Source organism: Heptranchias perlo, chromosome 11 (genome assembly GCF_035084215.1).
Source record: "Heptranchias perlo isolate sHepPer1 chromosome 11, sHepPer1.hap1, whole genome shotgun sequence".
In the NCBI taxonomy this organism is placed as follows: Eukaryota; Metazoa; Chordata; class Chondrichthyes; order Hexanchiformes; family Hexanchidae; genus Heptranchias; species Heptranchias perlo.
The window spans coordinates 68,729,733-68,747,795 of record NC_090335.1 but is presented as its reverse complement, the minus strand read 5'-3'; the positions used below and the strand labels follow the sequence as shown (position 1 = coordinate 68,747,795).

Below are 18,063 nucleotides of genomic sequence, written 5' to 3'. Positions count from 1 at the left end.
TGATTAAGTCATCAGTAGACTGTGATTAAAGTATATTGTGCATATAATCATTGTAACTCTGTATGTATATGTATTAACAAAAGATCGTTTGTGTAAGGGCATAAGATATAGATTATGTAGGAAACAGAGGTGGAGAATGGTCAAGAGTCAAATCAACATGAAAGTTCATTGATCGAAGAATTCATCAATGAACTTGAGGAGAGACTGTGAGATTTGAGCGCCTTTTTCCAATATGGAATTGGAGATTAACTTAGAAACAATGGTCAGCTTCGAAAGATACAGCATTAGCCAAAAAGACAGAACGAACTGCTGTTACCACGGTCCCTGTGTGCAGCTGGACTATTGATTGATTTAAAACTGCAGTTCATATGGGAAAGCTTCTAAAAGTTTTAAACAAGTCAGCATGCCACAGAACTGATACCACTGAGAAACTGTTGAGATAGTTAGACATGATGTGGAGATGCCGGTGATGGACTGGGGTTGACAATTGTAAACAATTTTACAACACCAAGTTATAGTCCAGCAATTTTATTTTAAATTCACAAGCTTTCGGAGATTTTCTCCTTCCTCAGGCAAATGTTTCTTGAAACATTTGCCTGAGGAAGGAGAAAATCTCCGAAAGCTTGTGAATTTAAAATAAAATTGCTGGACTATAACTTGGTGTTGTAAAATTGTTTACATTTGAGATAGTTAGAGTCATGGACACTTAAGACCAGATGAGCACAGATAAGGGTGGCCTTTACATTCCAAAGTGCCTGAAAAGCCAGATGAGCACAGATAAGGGAAGACTTCACATTTCAAAGTACTGAGCTAATTGTACCTGGTTTTGAATGAAGTAACTATCCATTCTAGAGGCCTAATCACAGGAGGCGATGGGACAGAGTGACACTTCCCTTATTTTACTTAAGCCCCAAAGTGCAAAAAACAACATAAAAAGAAGACATCGCAACAGAACTGGCACTGCAGTCGGAGGTCAGAGCAACAGGAGCGCACCTCAAGAATGAGGACAACATTGAGGAAAACACAACAGCCTTGAGTGTGACAGACTGATCACCTGCAAAACTCAACCACCACTCTATACTTTGGAAAGGTTGTATGAACTTGTGCCAATAAAGTTGTTTAGCCTTAAAGCAATTTGTTCGTAAAGTACTCTTTTCCAAAAGTTACCGTCCAGAGTTCACCAACCTTTCACCAACTGTTAAGGACCGGTGTTTGGATTGTGTAGACAAACCCTACGCTTTCCTACCAATGACGTTAAGCAAACTGGTCTATAGTTCCCTGGACTTGTTCTATCTCCCTTTTCAAATATAGGAATAACATCAGCTGTCCACCAGTCCTCTGGCACTATTCCCTTCTCTAATGATTTTTTATATGTATGTAATAGTGCCTCTGCTATCTCTTCCCTAACTTCTTTTAATATGCTCAGATGCAATCCATCCAGAACAGGGGTTTTATCCTCTCTAAGTTTGATTAGTTTATCAATTATCTCCCCCCTTTCTATCTTAAATGTCTTTATACCTTTTTTGATCTCCTCTTCTAATGTCATGCCCACCTTGTTAGTCTCCCTGGTGAATTCTGAGGCAAAGTAACTATTCAATATTTCTGCCATTTCACTGTCATTACCTGTGAGTTTATTTTGTGCAACCCTTAGAGGCCCATCCCTATTATAACTTTTCTTTTGTTATTAATGTGTCTGTAGAATACTTTACTACTTCTTTATATATAAGGGAAGTAGGGGTGGAAATTGCAGAGATGCTGGCCATAATCTTCCAATCCTCCCTAGATATGGGGATGGTGCCAGAGGACTGGAGAATTGCAAATGTTACACCCCTGTTCAAAAAAGGGTGTAAGGATAAACCTGGCAACCACAGGCCAGTCAGTTTAACCTCAGTGATGGGGAAGCTTTCAGAAACGATAATCCAGGACAAAATTAATAGTCACTTGGACAATTGTGGTTTACTAAAGGAAAGCCAGCACAGATTTGTTAAAGGCAAATCGTGCTTAGCTAACTTGATTGAGTTTTTTGATGAAGTAACAGAGAGGGTTGATAAGGGCAATGCTGTTGATGTTGTGTACATGGACTTTCAAAAGGCGTTTGATAAAGTGCCACAAAATAGGCTTGTCAGCAAAATTGAAGCCCATGGAATAAAAGGGGCAGTGGCAGCATGGATACGAAATTGGCTAAGTGAAAGGAAACAGAGATTAGTGGTGAACGGTTGTTTTTGGGACTGGTGGAAGGTGTACAGTGTTGTTCCACGGGGGTCGGTATTAGGAACACTGCTTTTTTTGATATATACTAATGACTTGGACTTGGGTGTACAGGGCACAATTTCAAAATTTGCAGATGACACAAAACTTGGAAGGGTAATGAACAGTGAGGAGGATAGTGATAGACTTCAAGAGGACATTGACAGGCTGATGGAATGGGCGGACACATGGCAGATGAAATATAATGCAGAGAAGTGCAAAGTGATAGATTTTGGCAGGAAGAATAAGGAGAGGCAATATAAACTAAATGGTACAATTCTAAAGGGAGTGCAGAAACAGAGAGACCTGGGGGTATATATGCATAAATCTTTGAAGGTGGCAGGATAGGTTGAGTAAGTGGTTAAAAAAGCATACAGGATCCTGGGCTTTATAAATAGAGACACAGAGTACAAAAGCAAGGAAGTTATGTTGAACCTTTATAAAACATTGGTACAACCACAACTGGAGTATTGTGTCCATTTCTGGGCACCGCATTTTAGGGAGGATGTGAAGGCCTTAGAGGGGGTGCAGAAAAGATTTACTAGAATGGTTCCAGGGATGAGGGACTTCAGTTACGTGGATTGACTGGAGAAGCTGGGGTTGTTCTCCTTAGAGCAGAGAAGGTTAAGAGGAGATTTGATAGAAGAGTTCAAAGAGAAACGGTTCCCATTGGTAGAAGGATCGAGAACCAGAGGACACAGATTTAAGGTAATTGGCTAAAGAACCAAAGGCGACATGAGGAAAAACTTTTTTACACAATAAGTTGTTATGATTTGGAATGCGCTGCCTGAAAGGGTAGTGGAAGCAGATTCAATCGTGGTTTTCAAAAAGGAATTGGATAAATAAATACTTGAAGGGAAAAAATTTGCAGGCTACGGGTAAAGAGGGGGGGAATGGGATTGTCTGGATTGCTCTTACAAAGAGCCGGCACGGGCTCAATGGGCCGAATGGCCTCATTCTGTGCTGTAACCATTCTATGAGTCTATGATTCTATATTCCTTGATAATTTAATTTTGTAGTTCCTCTTTGCTTTCCTAATTGTTTATTTGTCATCCTTCCTAACCTCTCCGTATTCCCTTTTGTCGTCCTCCCTTACTGTCTATGTACTTAGAGTATGCCTTTTTTTTTAGTTTCAATTTTACTGAAGAGAAAGAGGAGAAAAATCAAAGGGCCGCTGCTCTCTAAACCTCCGAGGCTCTGTCTCAGCAGTACCGTGGTGGAGGCCTACACGTAGCTAGCTACCTGTCTAGTTTCTCACACGGAGAATGGTCTTCATCCCTGGAAAACCTTGGGATGAGGAAGACAAAATTTGTTTCACCGCTGGCCATCAACCCAGCCAGTCCCCCCATCCCCAAGACTCAGTGATACCATTATACCACCAGTGACGGAGACGTGGAGATAAACTGGAAGCGACTTCTTTACTGCTACTAGTAAATGAAGATCAGTGTTTTTTAAACTTGCATTTATATACCTCCTTATCACGTTGAAAAATGTCATTGCGCTTCCCACAATTAATTACTTTTGAAGCATAATGACTTTTATGTAGGCAAATGCAGCAGCCATTCTGTGCCAGCAAAGTCCTGCAAACAGCAATGAGATGAACATCCAACTGATCAGTTTTTGTTTGTTGATATTGTCTGATGAGAGGGCAGAATACCAGGCAAACTCTCTGCTCTTCCTACCCTAGGACCTTTAATATTCCACCTGATCTACCAGAACAGATAGCTGGAACCTTGGTTTAACATTTCATGCCAATACCTCTCCCTGTGCATTAGTTTCAACAAACACATCAACAGGTTGTTCATAAATGTGCTTATAAGTTTAGTTAAAACTAAGATGCTGAAGATAATATTGCCAATAATTTCACTACAGTAATGGCCATTAAGGTTGTAAGTCAGATCTTACTATAAACATCCCAATCGCACACCACAATATGCCGCCAATGAGACAAGTAGCCGGCAGAATTTGATTGGACAATGACAAGAATGACTGAAGTCCCTGGATGATCCAAATGGCTCTTCCATCCAGAAAGCCACAATTACTGAATGTACAGTTGTGGTGGGGGGAGTGGTGCAAAAGTTCTGGTCACATGCATTTGACGTCATACTTGTGTGAGATAACATTGAAAGTTTCATTTTCCCACCCCATCCCCATTACCTGATATGTCTGTGCTGTCGGGATCAAAGTTAAAGACAGAGCTGTCCTTTAATGATGTCACAAGGTCCACGGTAATTCTGGAAACATTAGCCACTATTTCTTCATCAAAGACCACTTGGAAGTCTACATTCACACTTCCTTCCCATAGGGATTTTATCACAATCTTGACTTTCCCGGAAGCTATAAGTTTGGCAGTGTATTCAGGCAAAGATTTCAAGATCTGCAACCATAAAGATGAGTGTATTCGTTAAGAATGCAATTTTTGTTGGAGCACTGGGAATCAGAACATTTTCCAATTTCAGGCACCCAGTGTGAGCATCAGGCTCTCAGAGGTCAGGTCCGGCAGGGGATCAATGCAAAGATCCCTCTGTAGAAGAAGGTGCCTCAGTCCCAACCTCAGAAAAGCACCTCCTACCAGTACAATCTGATATTTTTCTATTTTCCAGCCCATCTTCTGAGTGAGACTGACAATCTATTGCCAATTAGTGTCAAACTCTACATGGCTGGTCTTTCATCCCATTAGCTTAGGCTGCTTTTGACCCCAATTCTATGTAACATCTAAAATTATATTTATAAATACAGTGCCCCCCCCCCTATTAAGATGCACTGTGACATAAAACACTGTTTCATATAATTAGACTTTCTGGTTTTCTATGTTTTTCTTTGAGTGGGATTCGGTTTCACCAATTTTGGTGTTTCTTGATTTTTTTTTTGGTTAAAGAATGTCACATTTGGTGTAAACCCAGGTTTCCTGACGTAGTCCTGCAGGTGGAATCCAGCTGACAGACTTATGGAGAGCTCTTGGTGAGAATCCTTTTAGTGTTTCACCTGTGGTTTTAAAACAATAACTGGTTTCACAATGTTGCATTTGTTGGGGTTTCACTGGTTAAAACCAAAATCCAGGAATCCTACACATAATCCATGCCACTTATTACACTTTCATTAACACTGGACCTTGAGAAGCAAACCCAATATGGTTAGAGGGCTGTGAAGTATGTACATACCTGTGTAATAAATTGCGCTGTAAAGGCCTTGAATTTGTCACTGCTGCTGTTTCTCAGCCCTTCATTGAACATTAAATTTGTTATTCTTGTTCTTCCTCCCATGATGTGTGCAGCTGTGGGATGGTGTGAAAAGTCAGTAAATACTTTCAATGTCAGTCTTTTGAGATGATTGAGTCTGCGAGATTTGGCTTGGTTTGGTTTGGTTCATTTTGGTTTGATTTACTACAATTATTTTGATTTGGCCTAACCTGAACCTGAACTCAAAACCAAATCAAAGCTACGTTTGAAGGGAGAAAGAGCAGGGGAGTGGGACTAATTGGGTAGCTTGTTCAAAGAGCCGGCACAGGCGCGATGGGCCGAATGGCCGCCTTCTGTGCTGCATCATTCTATGATTTTATGGTTTGTGCCACAGGAGTGTATCTGGAGCCTCCATTAGCTCCCAAGCATGAATGAGCTGGGCCTCAGGCAACACTGTCAATCCTCGTGTGTCGGAGGGTTAGCACCACTTGTTTCAGTAAATTAGAAGCAGTTTCCAGACCCCATGTTTCTACTCCAAGTCTGTGTTACAGAGAAAAGTGCAGCATCCCTTCAGAGTCTGGCTCTGGAAAGGTAGAGGAACAGTGGGGAGCATGACATATGGGGCACGATTTTAAAAGGGAAAAGCGGGTGGTTTGGGGGCAGGGGGGCATTCAAAATCGCAACCATTGCGTACCTGCTTCCAACCCGCCTCCAACCCGCTCGCTTCCAGTTTTCAACCCGCTCCCAGGAGGCGAGTTGGTGATTAAAACCTTTCAAGGAGGCTTCAGGCATCCATTTTTCTACACATTCCGATTTCAATCCTGGGGGGCCAGGATTCCCTGGGCTTCTCTTTCACGCCACGTGAAAGGAGGCGAGAAGACCCGAGATTAACAGGTAAGTGCCTAGAAAGGCACAGCTTGTGGGCCCGGAGGAGCAGGAGTGCTTCCCCCAGGCCCAACAGGCCTACCTGCAGCGACCCCTCCCCCCCAACAATCAAGGACCCCCACGATGACCCCCAATTCCTCCCCCCCCATAACAGACACCCCTCGACCCCCGTGCCAACCCATGCCCCATGCCAACCCATGCCTACCCATGCCCCCCCATGGCTACCCTCCATCCATACAAACAAAGTCTTACCTAAAGACTTACCTGAACACTCTCCCTGGCTGGTCTCCCGTCCAACTGAGGCCAGCCTGTCAATCAGGTAGATTGGTTTTGGGAGGGAATTGCAACCAGAGTGGGGGGAAATAGTGACTGAAAGATCAGGGGGGTAATTTTAACTTTGGGTGATTGTGTAAAACGGGCGATATCAAATCAGCCACCCCTTATACATCTCTCCTGAGTTTAATTTCAATGAAAATCGGGAGAGATGTATAATGAACAGCTGATTCAATAAGGCCCATTTTACACTATCGCCCATAGTCAAAATTATCCCAAGGGGATGGAAAATAAACAGTAAACCAGTGTTGGAGGAGCAGAGGGTGGATGTGGGGCATTGCGGCTGTAATTTGGCCTGTTTAAGCAGAGTTTACTCTCCATACAGTTAAGGAAGGCAATTTGAACCAATCAATACACTGTACATCCTAACTTACTGGCAGGCATAGAACAGACGGCAAACCGACAAAAAAAAGACGTCCTTACGTCAAAATCGTAAGGATGTCCGGGAAACCCATACTCCGCAATTTGACCCCCCACCCCCTTCCTGGCTCGGGGTCAAATCGTGCCCATGGTGTTCACTCTCTTGAAACAGGATCCCAGAACGAGTGCAAAAGTAAAAGGAGCCTCAGGACAGTCATTCTAATCCTTGTGGGGTATTGCAAGTCCCCAAATGGAACATAGGAATATCTTTGCCCATGTCCTGTTGGAGAAAGGCCTATAATTCAGAGGTCACTAAGCATAGTCATACATTTGTTAACAGCTTAGAAAAAAAGGAGAATTTTTAAGATTTTAAATAATTGTCTATTTCAAAATGGTTAAGTTGTAACATTTTCAGATTTGCTGTATAAAACAGAGGCTTGTGGCTTTTCTGAAGAGGCTTTAAAATGGAATAAAGGCAGCAAATAGCAGATAATGAGGGAGAAAACTTTGGCGACCAACAATGGGGGAGAGGAAGGGACGAAGCCGCTACCACAAGGAGTAGTTGAGGTGAATAGCACAGATGCATTTAAGGGGAAGTTAGATAAACACATGAGGGAGAAAGGAATAGAAGGATATGTTGATGGAGTTAGATGAAGTAGGGAGGGTGGAGGCTCGTGTGGAGCATAAACACAGACATAGACCTGTTGGACCGAATGGCTATACATTCCATGTAAGCCCAGTTAGGCCTACTGTGCTGGACCCTGACTGGTCTGAAAATCCATGTGGCTGTGCTACTCCTGACCATACAAACATTACAGTGACAGACTTTGGGAAAGTAACCATGAGGAATGGAGAAAGCTATCATTGGTTGGAGTTCATTGAAGGAATTTCATTGTTAAACTCCAGGACAACACAATGGGGAAAGGCTGGTATATCTTGGTTGGAATTTAAAAATATCATTCTCTTTCCTTCCAGAATCTGGTCGGTCCACTCTTTCTCTTTCTGGCTCTACATGCATTACCTAGTTCAAAAAATATGGTACCACTTTGAGGCCATTGCTTTCAAGCTGGAAGGTTGTCATTGAAATCAGATTCAGGGTTCTGTAGCTACCGCGACAAAGTTCTATGCCTGCCAGTAAGTTAGGATGTACAGTGTATTGATTGATTCAAATTGCCTTCCTTAACTGTATGGAGAGTAAACTCTGCTTAAACAGGCCAAATTACAGCCACAATGCCCCACCTCCACCCTCTGCTTCTCCAACACTGGTTTACTGTTTATTTTCCACCCCTTGGGATAATTTTGACTATGGGCGATAGTGTAAAATGGGCGTTATTGAATCAGCTGTTCATTAAACATCTCTCCCGATTTTCATGGAAATTAAAATCAGGAGAAATGTATAACAGACAGCTGATTCAATATCGCCTGTTTTACACAATCACCCAAAGTTAAAATTACCCCTGATCTTTTAGTCACTATGTCCCCCAACTCTGGTTTTGCAATTCCCTTCCAAAACCAATCTACCTCCGTCCATGCCTTCAAAGGCCTCCTAAAAACCCTTCTTTGACCGTACCTTTGGTTTCCTTCCCTCTAAATGTTCCCACCTCATTTCTTGCTCAGTGTCCAACTATTTCTGCTGCCTTCGGTGTTCTGAGATGTTGACCCAGATTTACCTCAGTAACAGATTTGCCACAAGAACTCTGTTGGGGTGGAACTTTCCACCTGCCCAGTCGACCTACTGGTGACCCCAGTGACTTTCATTGGATTAGCCCCATTATCATTTTTTTCAGCTATGGAAGCAACAGTCAGGTCCTGAACAGACCTAGGTCTTAAGGACACTTAACAGCCAAAGTGGGACAAAGAAGTGTTTGGCACAAAGGAAGAAAAATTTAAAAAAATTGGAGTCATCTTTAGAAATAGAGAACATCTGGGAGTTCCACTAAAAGTCAGAGGAGATAATAAAGCCAAGAATGGCAATAGATGAAGAAGGTCCAAGGGTGAAGACATCAAAATTAAGAGTTGGTAGCTGTTGAGTTGGACTTATGACACACATGAAGAAACTGTAGCCGGGGTTTTCTGCTTGTGGCCTTGCCAGCCCATGATCTGGGTAAGATGGGTATAGAGGGATATGGGCCAAGTGCAGGCAATTGGGACTAGCTTAGTGGTATAAACTGGGCGACATGGACATGTTAGGCTGAAGGGCCTGTTTCCATGTTGTAAACTTCTATGATTCTATGATTCTACCTTCCTGTCCATTACACGGACTGGCAAGGGCACAAGCAGAAAACGTCGGCAAGTGTCTTTGAGGAATTATGAGAACCAAGACCAACAGTGATTGAGGGAAAACTGGATAACTGAGAGCATAACTCTTCGTACCTGTTTTTACTTCTTGTACTTCAGCTTTGCCTTCTTTTCCACAGACCTGAGAGACGACTCTGACGGTGTATAACACTCCAGCCTCCAGGTTTGACACGGTCCAGCTCCGCTCCTCGGTCTTTGCATCAATCACGATATCATTGTCCTTCCAAAGCTGCACGACAAACGTTTGGTTGATTGTGGCATCAGCATCCCAAATCACGTTTAGCTTGTTGCTTGTGACATTAAAGATGATGAGGCTTCTGATCAATGTAGGAACTAGGGGATAAAAACGAAAAACATGAGTTTTTTTTTTAGGTTTTAAGATGACAGGAATTTCTAAAATCTTTCTGTAATTTCTCTAAAATAACTGTGAAATGAGTGATATTGTACACGGATTGAAAAAGACGTAGCTTAGCTCACCACAATCCGGAGTAGCCATTTGTGTAGAAAATGATGTGAACATTTGTACAGAGTTGGATGATAACTGATCCAGGGCAATGCTGTTTCCTTGATTGTCCATATTAGCTATGGATATTTTCGTTTCAGCCTTGGTTGCACTGAGAGCTGTAAAATTGGGAAGGCGATTAGCTCTCCGGCTCTTCCATATAACATATGGTCTCTACCTAAAAGGTACATTTGCATTCAAATCACTAGCCCTGCCTAATACCTGTTTTTATATTCAGCTCTGTGGCAATGCTGTCTTGGTCACAGACTCTAGACATGACGCTCACAGTGTACTCAGTCCCAGGCTCCAATCCTGATGCTGTCCATTGCATTTCTTGCGTCTCTGTTTCGCTCACGAGGCTCTCATTCTTTAACACCTGCACGACAAATGTCTGCTCTTCACTGGTGTCTGTTGTCCAAGTTATGTGAAAACCAACGCTGGTGACACTGGAAACAGCCAAGTTGGTAACTGGAGAAGGAGCTGTTGGTGAATTAAAGAACCAATTAGTGAGTACCATACAGCAACATGGTCATCACAACCCTGAGTATGAGGGGAGCTATCTTTTCCTTAATTTGTTCTTGGGATGCGGGTGATGCTGGCAAGACAGCATTGATTGTTCATCCCTATTTGCGCTGAGAAGGTGGTGGCAGGCCTTCTCTTTGAACCGCTGCAGCCCTTGAAGTGATGGTGCTCCCATGATGGTGTTAAGGAGGGAATTCCAGGATATTGACCCAGTGATGATGGCGGAACGGTGATATATCTCCAAGTCAGGTTGGTGTATGACTTTTGGGGAACTCGGAGGTGATGGTATACCCATGACATTGCCACTCTTGTCCTTAATGATATAATGACAACACTGGTGCTACAGCAGTAACAATTATTTTCAGAAGGTTTTTTTTGAAATTTTAGTGACCTTGGCATCTAATCTCCTCTGGAAGTGCACTGACTAAGGCGTTTGTGTACTGTTTTAAAGCGGTCATTGGCCCATTTAAAATAAACTTGCATTGAAATAGAGGAACTTTGCAAGAACACGTTACACGGTGAGCTACCAGAGGAAACTAAGTCATCAGAGAGAGAGAAACAAAATTCCATAGAAGGGTAACAGTGAACCAATATGTAATTTTTAGTCAGGGGCCTTGTTTCAGGTCCAGTTTTACATTGAGTTTTAGCACAAGAGGCATGACTTATTTTCTGTATTCTGAGGAACAATAGTTCCATATATTATGACAAATCTACTGTATGCCTATTCTACTGATTATTTATCTATTTACTGTTAACAAATCTGCTTGCTAGTGTATCAGGCCACCACAGTGGCAGTGTGGCCCTCGGCACCATGTCACAGCTTGGTCTCTCCTCTTACTCCTCTAGTACCTCCTCCTCCTCCTTTGAGAACCTCCCCTTGATCCACTCCTCTCGCTTCTCCTTTGAAATCTTCATTGTCTACTGCTCTCCCCCCAGACCCCACTCCATGTTTCCCACTGAGATATCCTCCCTTGTCCTCTGCACTGAGTGATTCCTCACCCTCAGTGATTTCCATCTCAGCTTCACTTGCCCTATCTCCTCTGAATTCCTGCCCTCCTGTCCTCTCTAAACCTCTCCCTCCATATAAACTCCGCTATCTACATTCACGACCAACCATAGACCTCCCATGCCCTCCCTACTCCTTTGGTCTCAATCACAGGAAAGGCCATTTCCAACCACTTCCTTATATCCCTCGCCACTCACACCCTCCTAACCCCTTCCAACCCCATCTCCCACTGCATCTGCCCCTAAAGAAAACCCTCCGCAGGTCACTTACAACAGCACTTTCAAACTCTCAATTGTCTGGCCTTTGGCCCTCCATTCGCCACGATATTTCTGCTGCCATCGATTTTCTCAACCACTCCATTACCTCCACTTTTGATGCTAGTCCCCAGCAAAACCCTGATTCTCTCCGACCCTGGTCTATCCCCTCTCCCGTCCCTGGTGTGGCCCCCATATTCGGTCCCTCAAGTCCAAGGGTCATAGATTTGCTTGAATCTGGTGCGCAACCAGTCTAGCCATCCATCGCCAGATCTGGCTGCAGCACAACAGCCATTGGGCTCAGTCTCTTCAGCCAAAACCGGCCACGGCTGCAGGATCATCTTAGAGAGCAAAGATAATCCCCAGCTTCTTTTCTCCACCACCAAATGTATCCTTAAACTTTATGTTAAACTTGTACAGAACCTGGTTGGACAACACTTGGAGTACAGTGAACAGATCTGGTCTTCATAATATAAAAAGGATGTAGAGGCACCGCAGAAGGTGCAAAAAAGATTTACTAGGATGACACCAGAAATTAGAAGTTATACCTATCAGGAAAGATTGAATAGGCTGCGATTCTTTTCTCTAGAAAAGAGAAGACTGAGGGGTGATCTGATAGAGGTCTTTAAGATTATGAAAGTGTTTGATGGGGTAGATGTAGAGAAGATGTTTCCACTTGCGGGGGAGACCAGAACTAGGGGCCATAAATATAACATAGCCACTAATAAACCCAATAGGGAATTCAGGAGAGGCTTCTTTACCCAGAAAGTGGTAAGGATGTGGAGCTCACTACCCTACTTCAAGGAGTAGTTGAGGCAAATAGCATAGATGCATTTAAGGGGAAGCTAGATAAACACATGAGGGCGAAGGGAATAGAAGGATATGTTGCAAGGGTTTGATGAAGAAGAGTGGGAGGAGGCTCATATGGAGCATAAACACCAGCATAGACCTGTTAGGCTGATTGGTCTGTTTCTGTGCTGTACATTCTTTGTAATTCTTTGTAAGCCCTTCTCCCCTGCCCCATCCACCATCACCTCCAACAACAAGCGCAAGGAGTTCACAGAGTTCTGTATAAGATCGAGACCATCCTTTCAGCTGTCTCTGCTGCTTCCCCTCCTTCTTCTTGCCCACTTTCCCCCAAGCTCCCCCCTGCCCTAGCCATGATATTGTGTTTTTCTCTAGTTTTTCTCCCATTTCTCCTCATCTATGAAACCCACCTCCTGCTCCCTTGATTCCAGTCCCACTAAACTGCTGACCACCCCACTTCCCTTCCTGGCCCTAATCCTAGCTGACATTGTAAACGGTTTCCTCTTCTCAGGTACAGTCCCCATCCTTTTCAAAACCACCATCATCCCCCTCGACCTCTCTACCCTTGCAAACTACCACCCCAATCTCCTTTTCCTCTCCAAAGGCCTTGAATGTGTTGTTGCCTCCCAAATCTATGCCCATCTTTCTCGCAACTCCATCTTTGAATCTCTCCAATCAAGTTTTCACTCCACGTCACTAAAATGGTGCTAATGGCTAATGACTAAAGCCTTTTACATGATCGCCCATACCGACTCCTCCAATGCCCCTTCTCCGTTTTCCAGCTGAGCGGACTGCCTGTGTTTTTGGTTCCACTCTTACCTAACTGATCGCAAATGACAAGTTGTTATCATTCACCCCAAAATTTATTCTTTTCTTTTCTCTGTCCCGTCTTTCAGATTCTCTCCCCAGCCCACGAGAGATCATTTTTACGTTTGAGGTAAAAGCCCAACAATATAACAATATGCAAATGCCTTCATAACAACTGAGCACTCAGCAGAGAATCTAAAAGTACAACGTCACTGAGACCAAATGTTGAAAAGGCACAGTAAGTATCACATACAGCATGGAGGCACGTCCGAGTATGGGAAACCAGCTGGGAATCCGGGTCTATTCAGGTAGATGGTCATTGAGGAAACAAAACCTGTGGCAGAACGTTTCACCCTGGTGCTTGTGGTCTCTGTTTAAAAAAAAAAGACAGTTTTACTATTAGTTATAAGGCAGATTAGCAAATTTAGGGTGGAAGTTACTGTCAGCCGTGCCCTCATATCAATGCTTAATGTGCTTTTGCCAAATTCCTCCCTGTGATGTTTTAATATAGGCAGTAATTCATTAAAGCAGCAAAGAGAGGAATTTGGTTTTTTTATGACAATATCCCCGACAGTAAGTTCTGCCCTTTTGCAACTTTAACGTAATTGGGTGGAACTTTTAAATTCAGCTGGAGCGTAAAACGGGCGGTAGTGGGTCGGTCCGATTATCCTTTCCACTGACTTTATGGAAATTTGGACGGGGTATTTAATTGGCTACCGCCCATTTTACGCCCCCACCTCCCAATCCCTCCCCCAGTCAAAGTTCAAAGTTCCGCCCATTAATTCATCGTGCTAGAACACCTTGCAAGACGACTGTTGGTTCTTACATTTAGATGTGAATTTTTTGAGTCAGGTGAAAGCAGGCAGGAAGGGTCGGATCCATGAGGTGGGTGCCTTTATTGCGTTGCTTGTGGGCCCGGAGGAGCAGGACTGCTTCATCCAGGCCCAACAAGCTCAGCTGGCCGACGGGGACCCCGCGATCGGCTGACCCCCGCCCCCCAATGATAGACCCCCTCCCCGATGGTGGACACCCACCCCCAATCCCCAATGCTTTCTGACCCCCCCTGATGTCGTTGCTGGCTGACCCACCCCCTGATTCCCGATGCTGGCTGGACCCCCCGATGTGGTCCATGCCCCCCCACCTCCCTGCCGATGATCTCCAGCTCCCTCCCACCCCCCTCTCTGACTCGCGGCTCCTTTCCCTTCCGATAGGCTCCTGTCAATCTGGCTGCCTGGCACTTGGGAAACCCATAAGCTCAAATACTCACCTCCAATTGAGTTGTGATCACAGATCGCGATGCGCTCAATTCGCTTCCGGGTTCCGCATGCGAATATCTGCGGACGGGCGGGGTACCCAGCTTCGAGTGAAAATCATGCCCTTGCTCTCTCTAACCTGCCCCAAAAACATGCCTCAACTCCAAATTCAGAATAACACTCCCTGAGCTAAAACGTTTCCATTTCCCACATCATCTACCCTGTGGCCTTCTGAGTGAGATTGCCAATTTAGTATCAATTAACGTCAAATTATGGCCAGCTCATGCCCACTCCGAACTGTTACCTGTTTTCACGTTCAGCTCTGTGGCAATGCTCTCTTGTTCACACGATCTGGAGGTGACGCTCAAAGTGTACTCGGTCCCAGGCTCCAATCCTGACATGGTCAATTCCAGCTCCAGGGTTTCTGTTTCTTTCACAACACTGTCATTCTTTAGCAGCTGGACAATAAATATCTGCTCTTCGTAGTTATCTGTTGTCCAGGTTGTGTGAAAACTCTTGGTGGTGATATTGAAAACTGTCAAGTTGATAATTGGAGAAGGAGTTGCTGAAAAGGGAAATGGTCAGTCATTACAAGAAAGTACATAGTATCCCTTTCAGGATCGTAATGCTTTGGGAGGATAAATTTATCAAGTAATAATGGCATAAGTATTGTGATATCAAAGTATGACAAAAAAAAATTCTGGAATAAAATCTGATGATAATAACATGAGTTGTGAGCACAGCACTAATTAAATAGCTAGTCCAGTCAGGAATGTGTGGAGCGTGATGCTTTGAGAGGCTAATTTTGCAATGAAAAATCATGATATTAAATGACACTGGCAAATAGTAATCGATTATTTTATACAGAAGCATTTTCTGAGTTGGTCAGTGTTTCGACTTGATTCAATATAATCACTTCCTGTCATTCTAAAGTTGCTGTTTCATTCTTAGTACTGTAACCTTTGGGGCTGGCGACTTTATTCATGTGAGTATAGAGTGTAGTATAACACCACCTGTGTCGTCCTGACCCCCACACCACCAAGAAGTGGTCCCACATTGGTTCCAGCCGCAGTCTAATTGTAGTCGGCACAATGCCCACCCTTTACTCCCCTTTTCTTTAAATGCAGGCAGTCTCATTACAACAGAGGCTATGCTTCAGAAGTACTTCACTGGTTGTAAACCGCTTTACAGGACATGACAAGGTCGTGAAAAGCCTTATATAAATGCAAGTCTTTCTTTTCATGCAGCACTGTTCTATTTTCTTCTAATTGAAAAGAGTTGACGATTCTACTCTGCAACAGTATGCGAGGAGAAGGTTGTAGGAGTTAAGTTTGTAGGTGAGTTAGTGATTTTTCTATGTGATTGTTATGTGCTATATTTACTTTGTGGAGTGTGATTTGTTGGGAACATTGACATTGGGGAGAACAGGTTTGTGTAATGCATTAGGTGGATAAGGATAGTAGAAAAGATCCTATCTGAAGAAAGAAAAACACAGAGATAGAAACATTTATTTGTAGAGTATAATTGTCCTCTGTGGCTAATTTCATTGCACCACCTGAACCCATGTGAAATGTAAGTTAAGAAACAAAAAGCCTAATGAAGATTACTGAGGTAAAAAAACCTCTTATTTTGCTAAGGCACTTAAAGAGTTAATCCTATAACATTATATGTAGCCTTGTCAATTTAAGTTGATTCTGGGTATGGAAGGGTTGTCTTATGAGGAAAGATTGAACAGGTTGGGTCTATACTCATTGGAGTTTAGACGAATGAGAGGAGATCTTATTGATACATACAAGATTCTGGGGTGGACTCGATAGGGTAGATGCTGATAGGATGTTACCCCTCATGGGGGAATCTAAAACTAGGGGGCATAGTCTCAGAATAAGGGGTCGCCCGTTTAAGACGGAAATGAGGAGGAATTTCTCCTCCCAGAGGGTCATGAATCTTTGGAATTCTTTACCCCAAAAAGCTGTGGAGGCTGAGTCATTGAATACATTCAAGGCTGAGTTAGACAAATTTTTGATCAGCAAGGGAGTCAAAGGATATGGGGAAAAGGTGGGAAAGTGGAGTTGAGGTAAAAATCAGATCAGCCATGATCTCATTGAATGGCGGAGCAGGCTCGAGGGGCCGAATGGCCTACTCCTGCTCCTGTCTCTTATGGTCTTATGGTCTAAGTGCTTCTAAAAGACTCATTTGGTTGAAGAGTTAGTCCTATAGATTCATATATAGTTCGGTCACTTCAAGTGCCTGTAAAAGAGTCATCTGGTTAAAGAGTTAATCATGTAGATTCTTATCTAGTATGATCACTTTAAGTGCTTGTAAAAGATTCATCTGGTGAATGAGTTCTATGTTGGTTTAAGCTGTGCAAGGACAGATCACTCAGAGGAGAGTTCCCAAGGGGAAATGGAAGTAAGTATGGGGGGGGAAGGGGGTCAGTGGCAGATATCTGGAAGGGTCGAGGTGTCGGGGCAAGGGTGGAGTCAGGGTCATGAGGTTGGGTCACAAGGTCAGAGCCATGACGTGGACGAGCATGAGACCAGAGGTGGTAAGTTCAAGGCCCAACTATTGATAATGAGGACAACCACAACACTAATCCGGTGCCCAGAAAATGTCTAGGTGGGTGGGTCCGAATATTAGGCTTGTGCCCAGCCCACTTCTACTGAGGAAAGAAAACAGGAGGGGTGGGGAAAGGGTAGGCCATGGCCTGAGGCCCAAAATTGGAATAAGATGAATGAAAATGGGTACGGGGAGGAGGGGGGGCCTGCTGCTCCAAAAATCAGGAAAACATATACCCAAAAATCGGCCAAAAAATACTTGAAAATCAGGTGAAAAAACAGAATAGCGAATGGAAACTTGCATCGCAGCATCACTAGTGGCTGTAGGTTTATAATTACAGCAAAGGGAAAGTTGACAGCAGGCATGCAATAACAGCGTGATTGGCAAATGTTGACATAGAATTTTTCCATGATATGTTGACATAAAAAGCATGACTCAAAACTCAACATCAATACTCAATAAACTATCTGGAACTACAGTACCAACAACTCAAAATATTGAAATACTGACAAAATATTGAGCGGTTATCACATACAGCATGGAGGCATTTCGGTATATGCGAAGCCTATTGGGAATCCAGAAGTGTTCGGGTAGATGGTCATTGTGGAGACAACTCCAGTACTGGACTGTCTTGGGCTGGACGTATAACTGAGAGCTTTCATAGTAGTTTCTGTCAAAAAAAATTAGGCAATTTTATTATTGGTTACAATATGACAGGTAAGCACGGCCTTAAAGGAGGCCTGTCATCTAAACTCTTTGGCCAGTGACATAACAACCTAAGAAATAATAAATCAAGAAAATTGGCCCATTACTGGTCTTGCACAACTTACTTTATCTTAAATTTTATCCCAGAAATAGAACTTCTGATCCCTAAAGATAATCAAGTACAATTCCAGAATATTGATCCATATTCACTAATCCACCTGATCTGCTACTCTTCATAGACAATAACCTCACCCCATCTCCTTCAAAGAACCACCAGCACATAAGTCATCCTGTCCCATGGAGTATTTGATCATTTTAGTCATTACTTACAACCTCCAATCACATTTCC

General features: G+C 43.4%; 1 protein-coding gene across 1 annotated transcript in view; it reads right to left on the bottom strand.

The window, feature by feature from the left end:
• LOC137326857 (uromodulin-like 1) overlaps positions 1–18,063 on the bottom strand; it is a 93,073-nt gene that overhangs the window by 33,530 nt on the left and 41,480 nt on the right. The window contains exons 16-23 of the mRNA XM_067992237.1: positions 17,545–17,679; positions 14,758–15,018; positions 13,454–13,570; positions 10,027–10,284; positions 9,780–9,923; positions 9,378–9,635; positions 5,409–5,521; positions 4,405–4,624 (exon numbers count right to left, since the gene is read on the bottom strand). Of these exons, the coding sequence (XP_067848338.1) occupies positions 4,405–4,624; positions 5,409–5,521; positions 9,378–9,635; positions 9,780–9,923; positions 10,027–10,284; positions 13,454–13,570; positions 14,758–15,018; positions 17,545–17,679 (1,506 nt within the window). The remainder of the gene's footprint in view (positions 1–4,404; positions 4,625–5,408; positions 5,522–9,377; positions 9,636–9,779; positions 9,924–10,026; positions 10,285–13,453; positions 13,571–14,757; positions 15,019–17,544; positions 17,680–18,063) is intronic.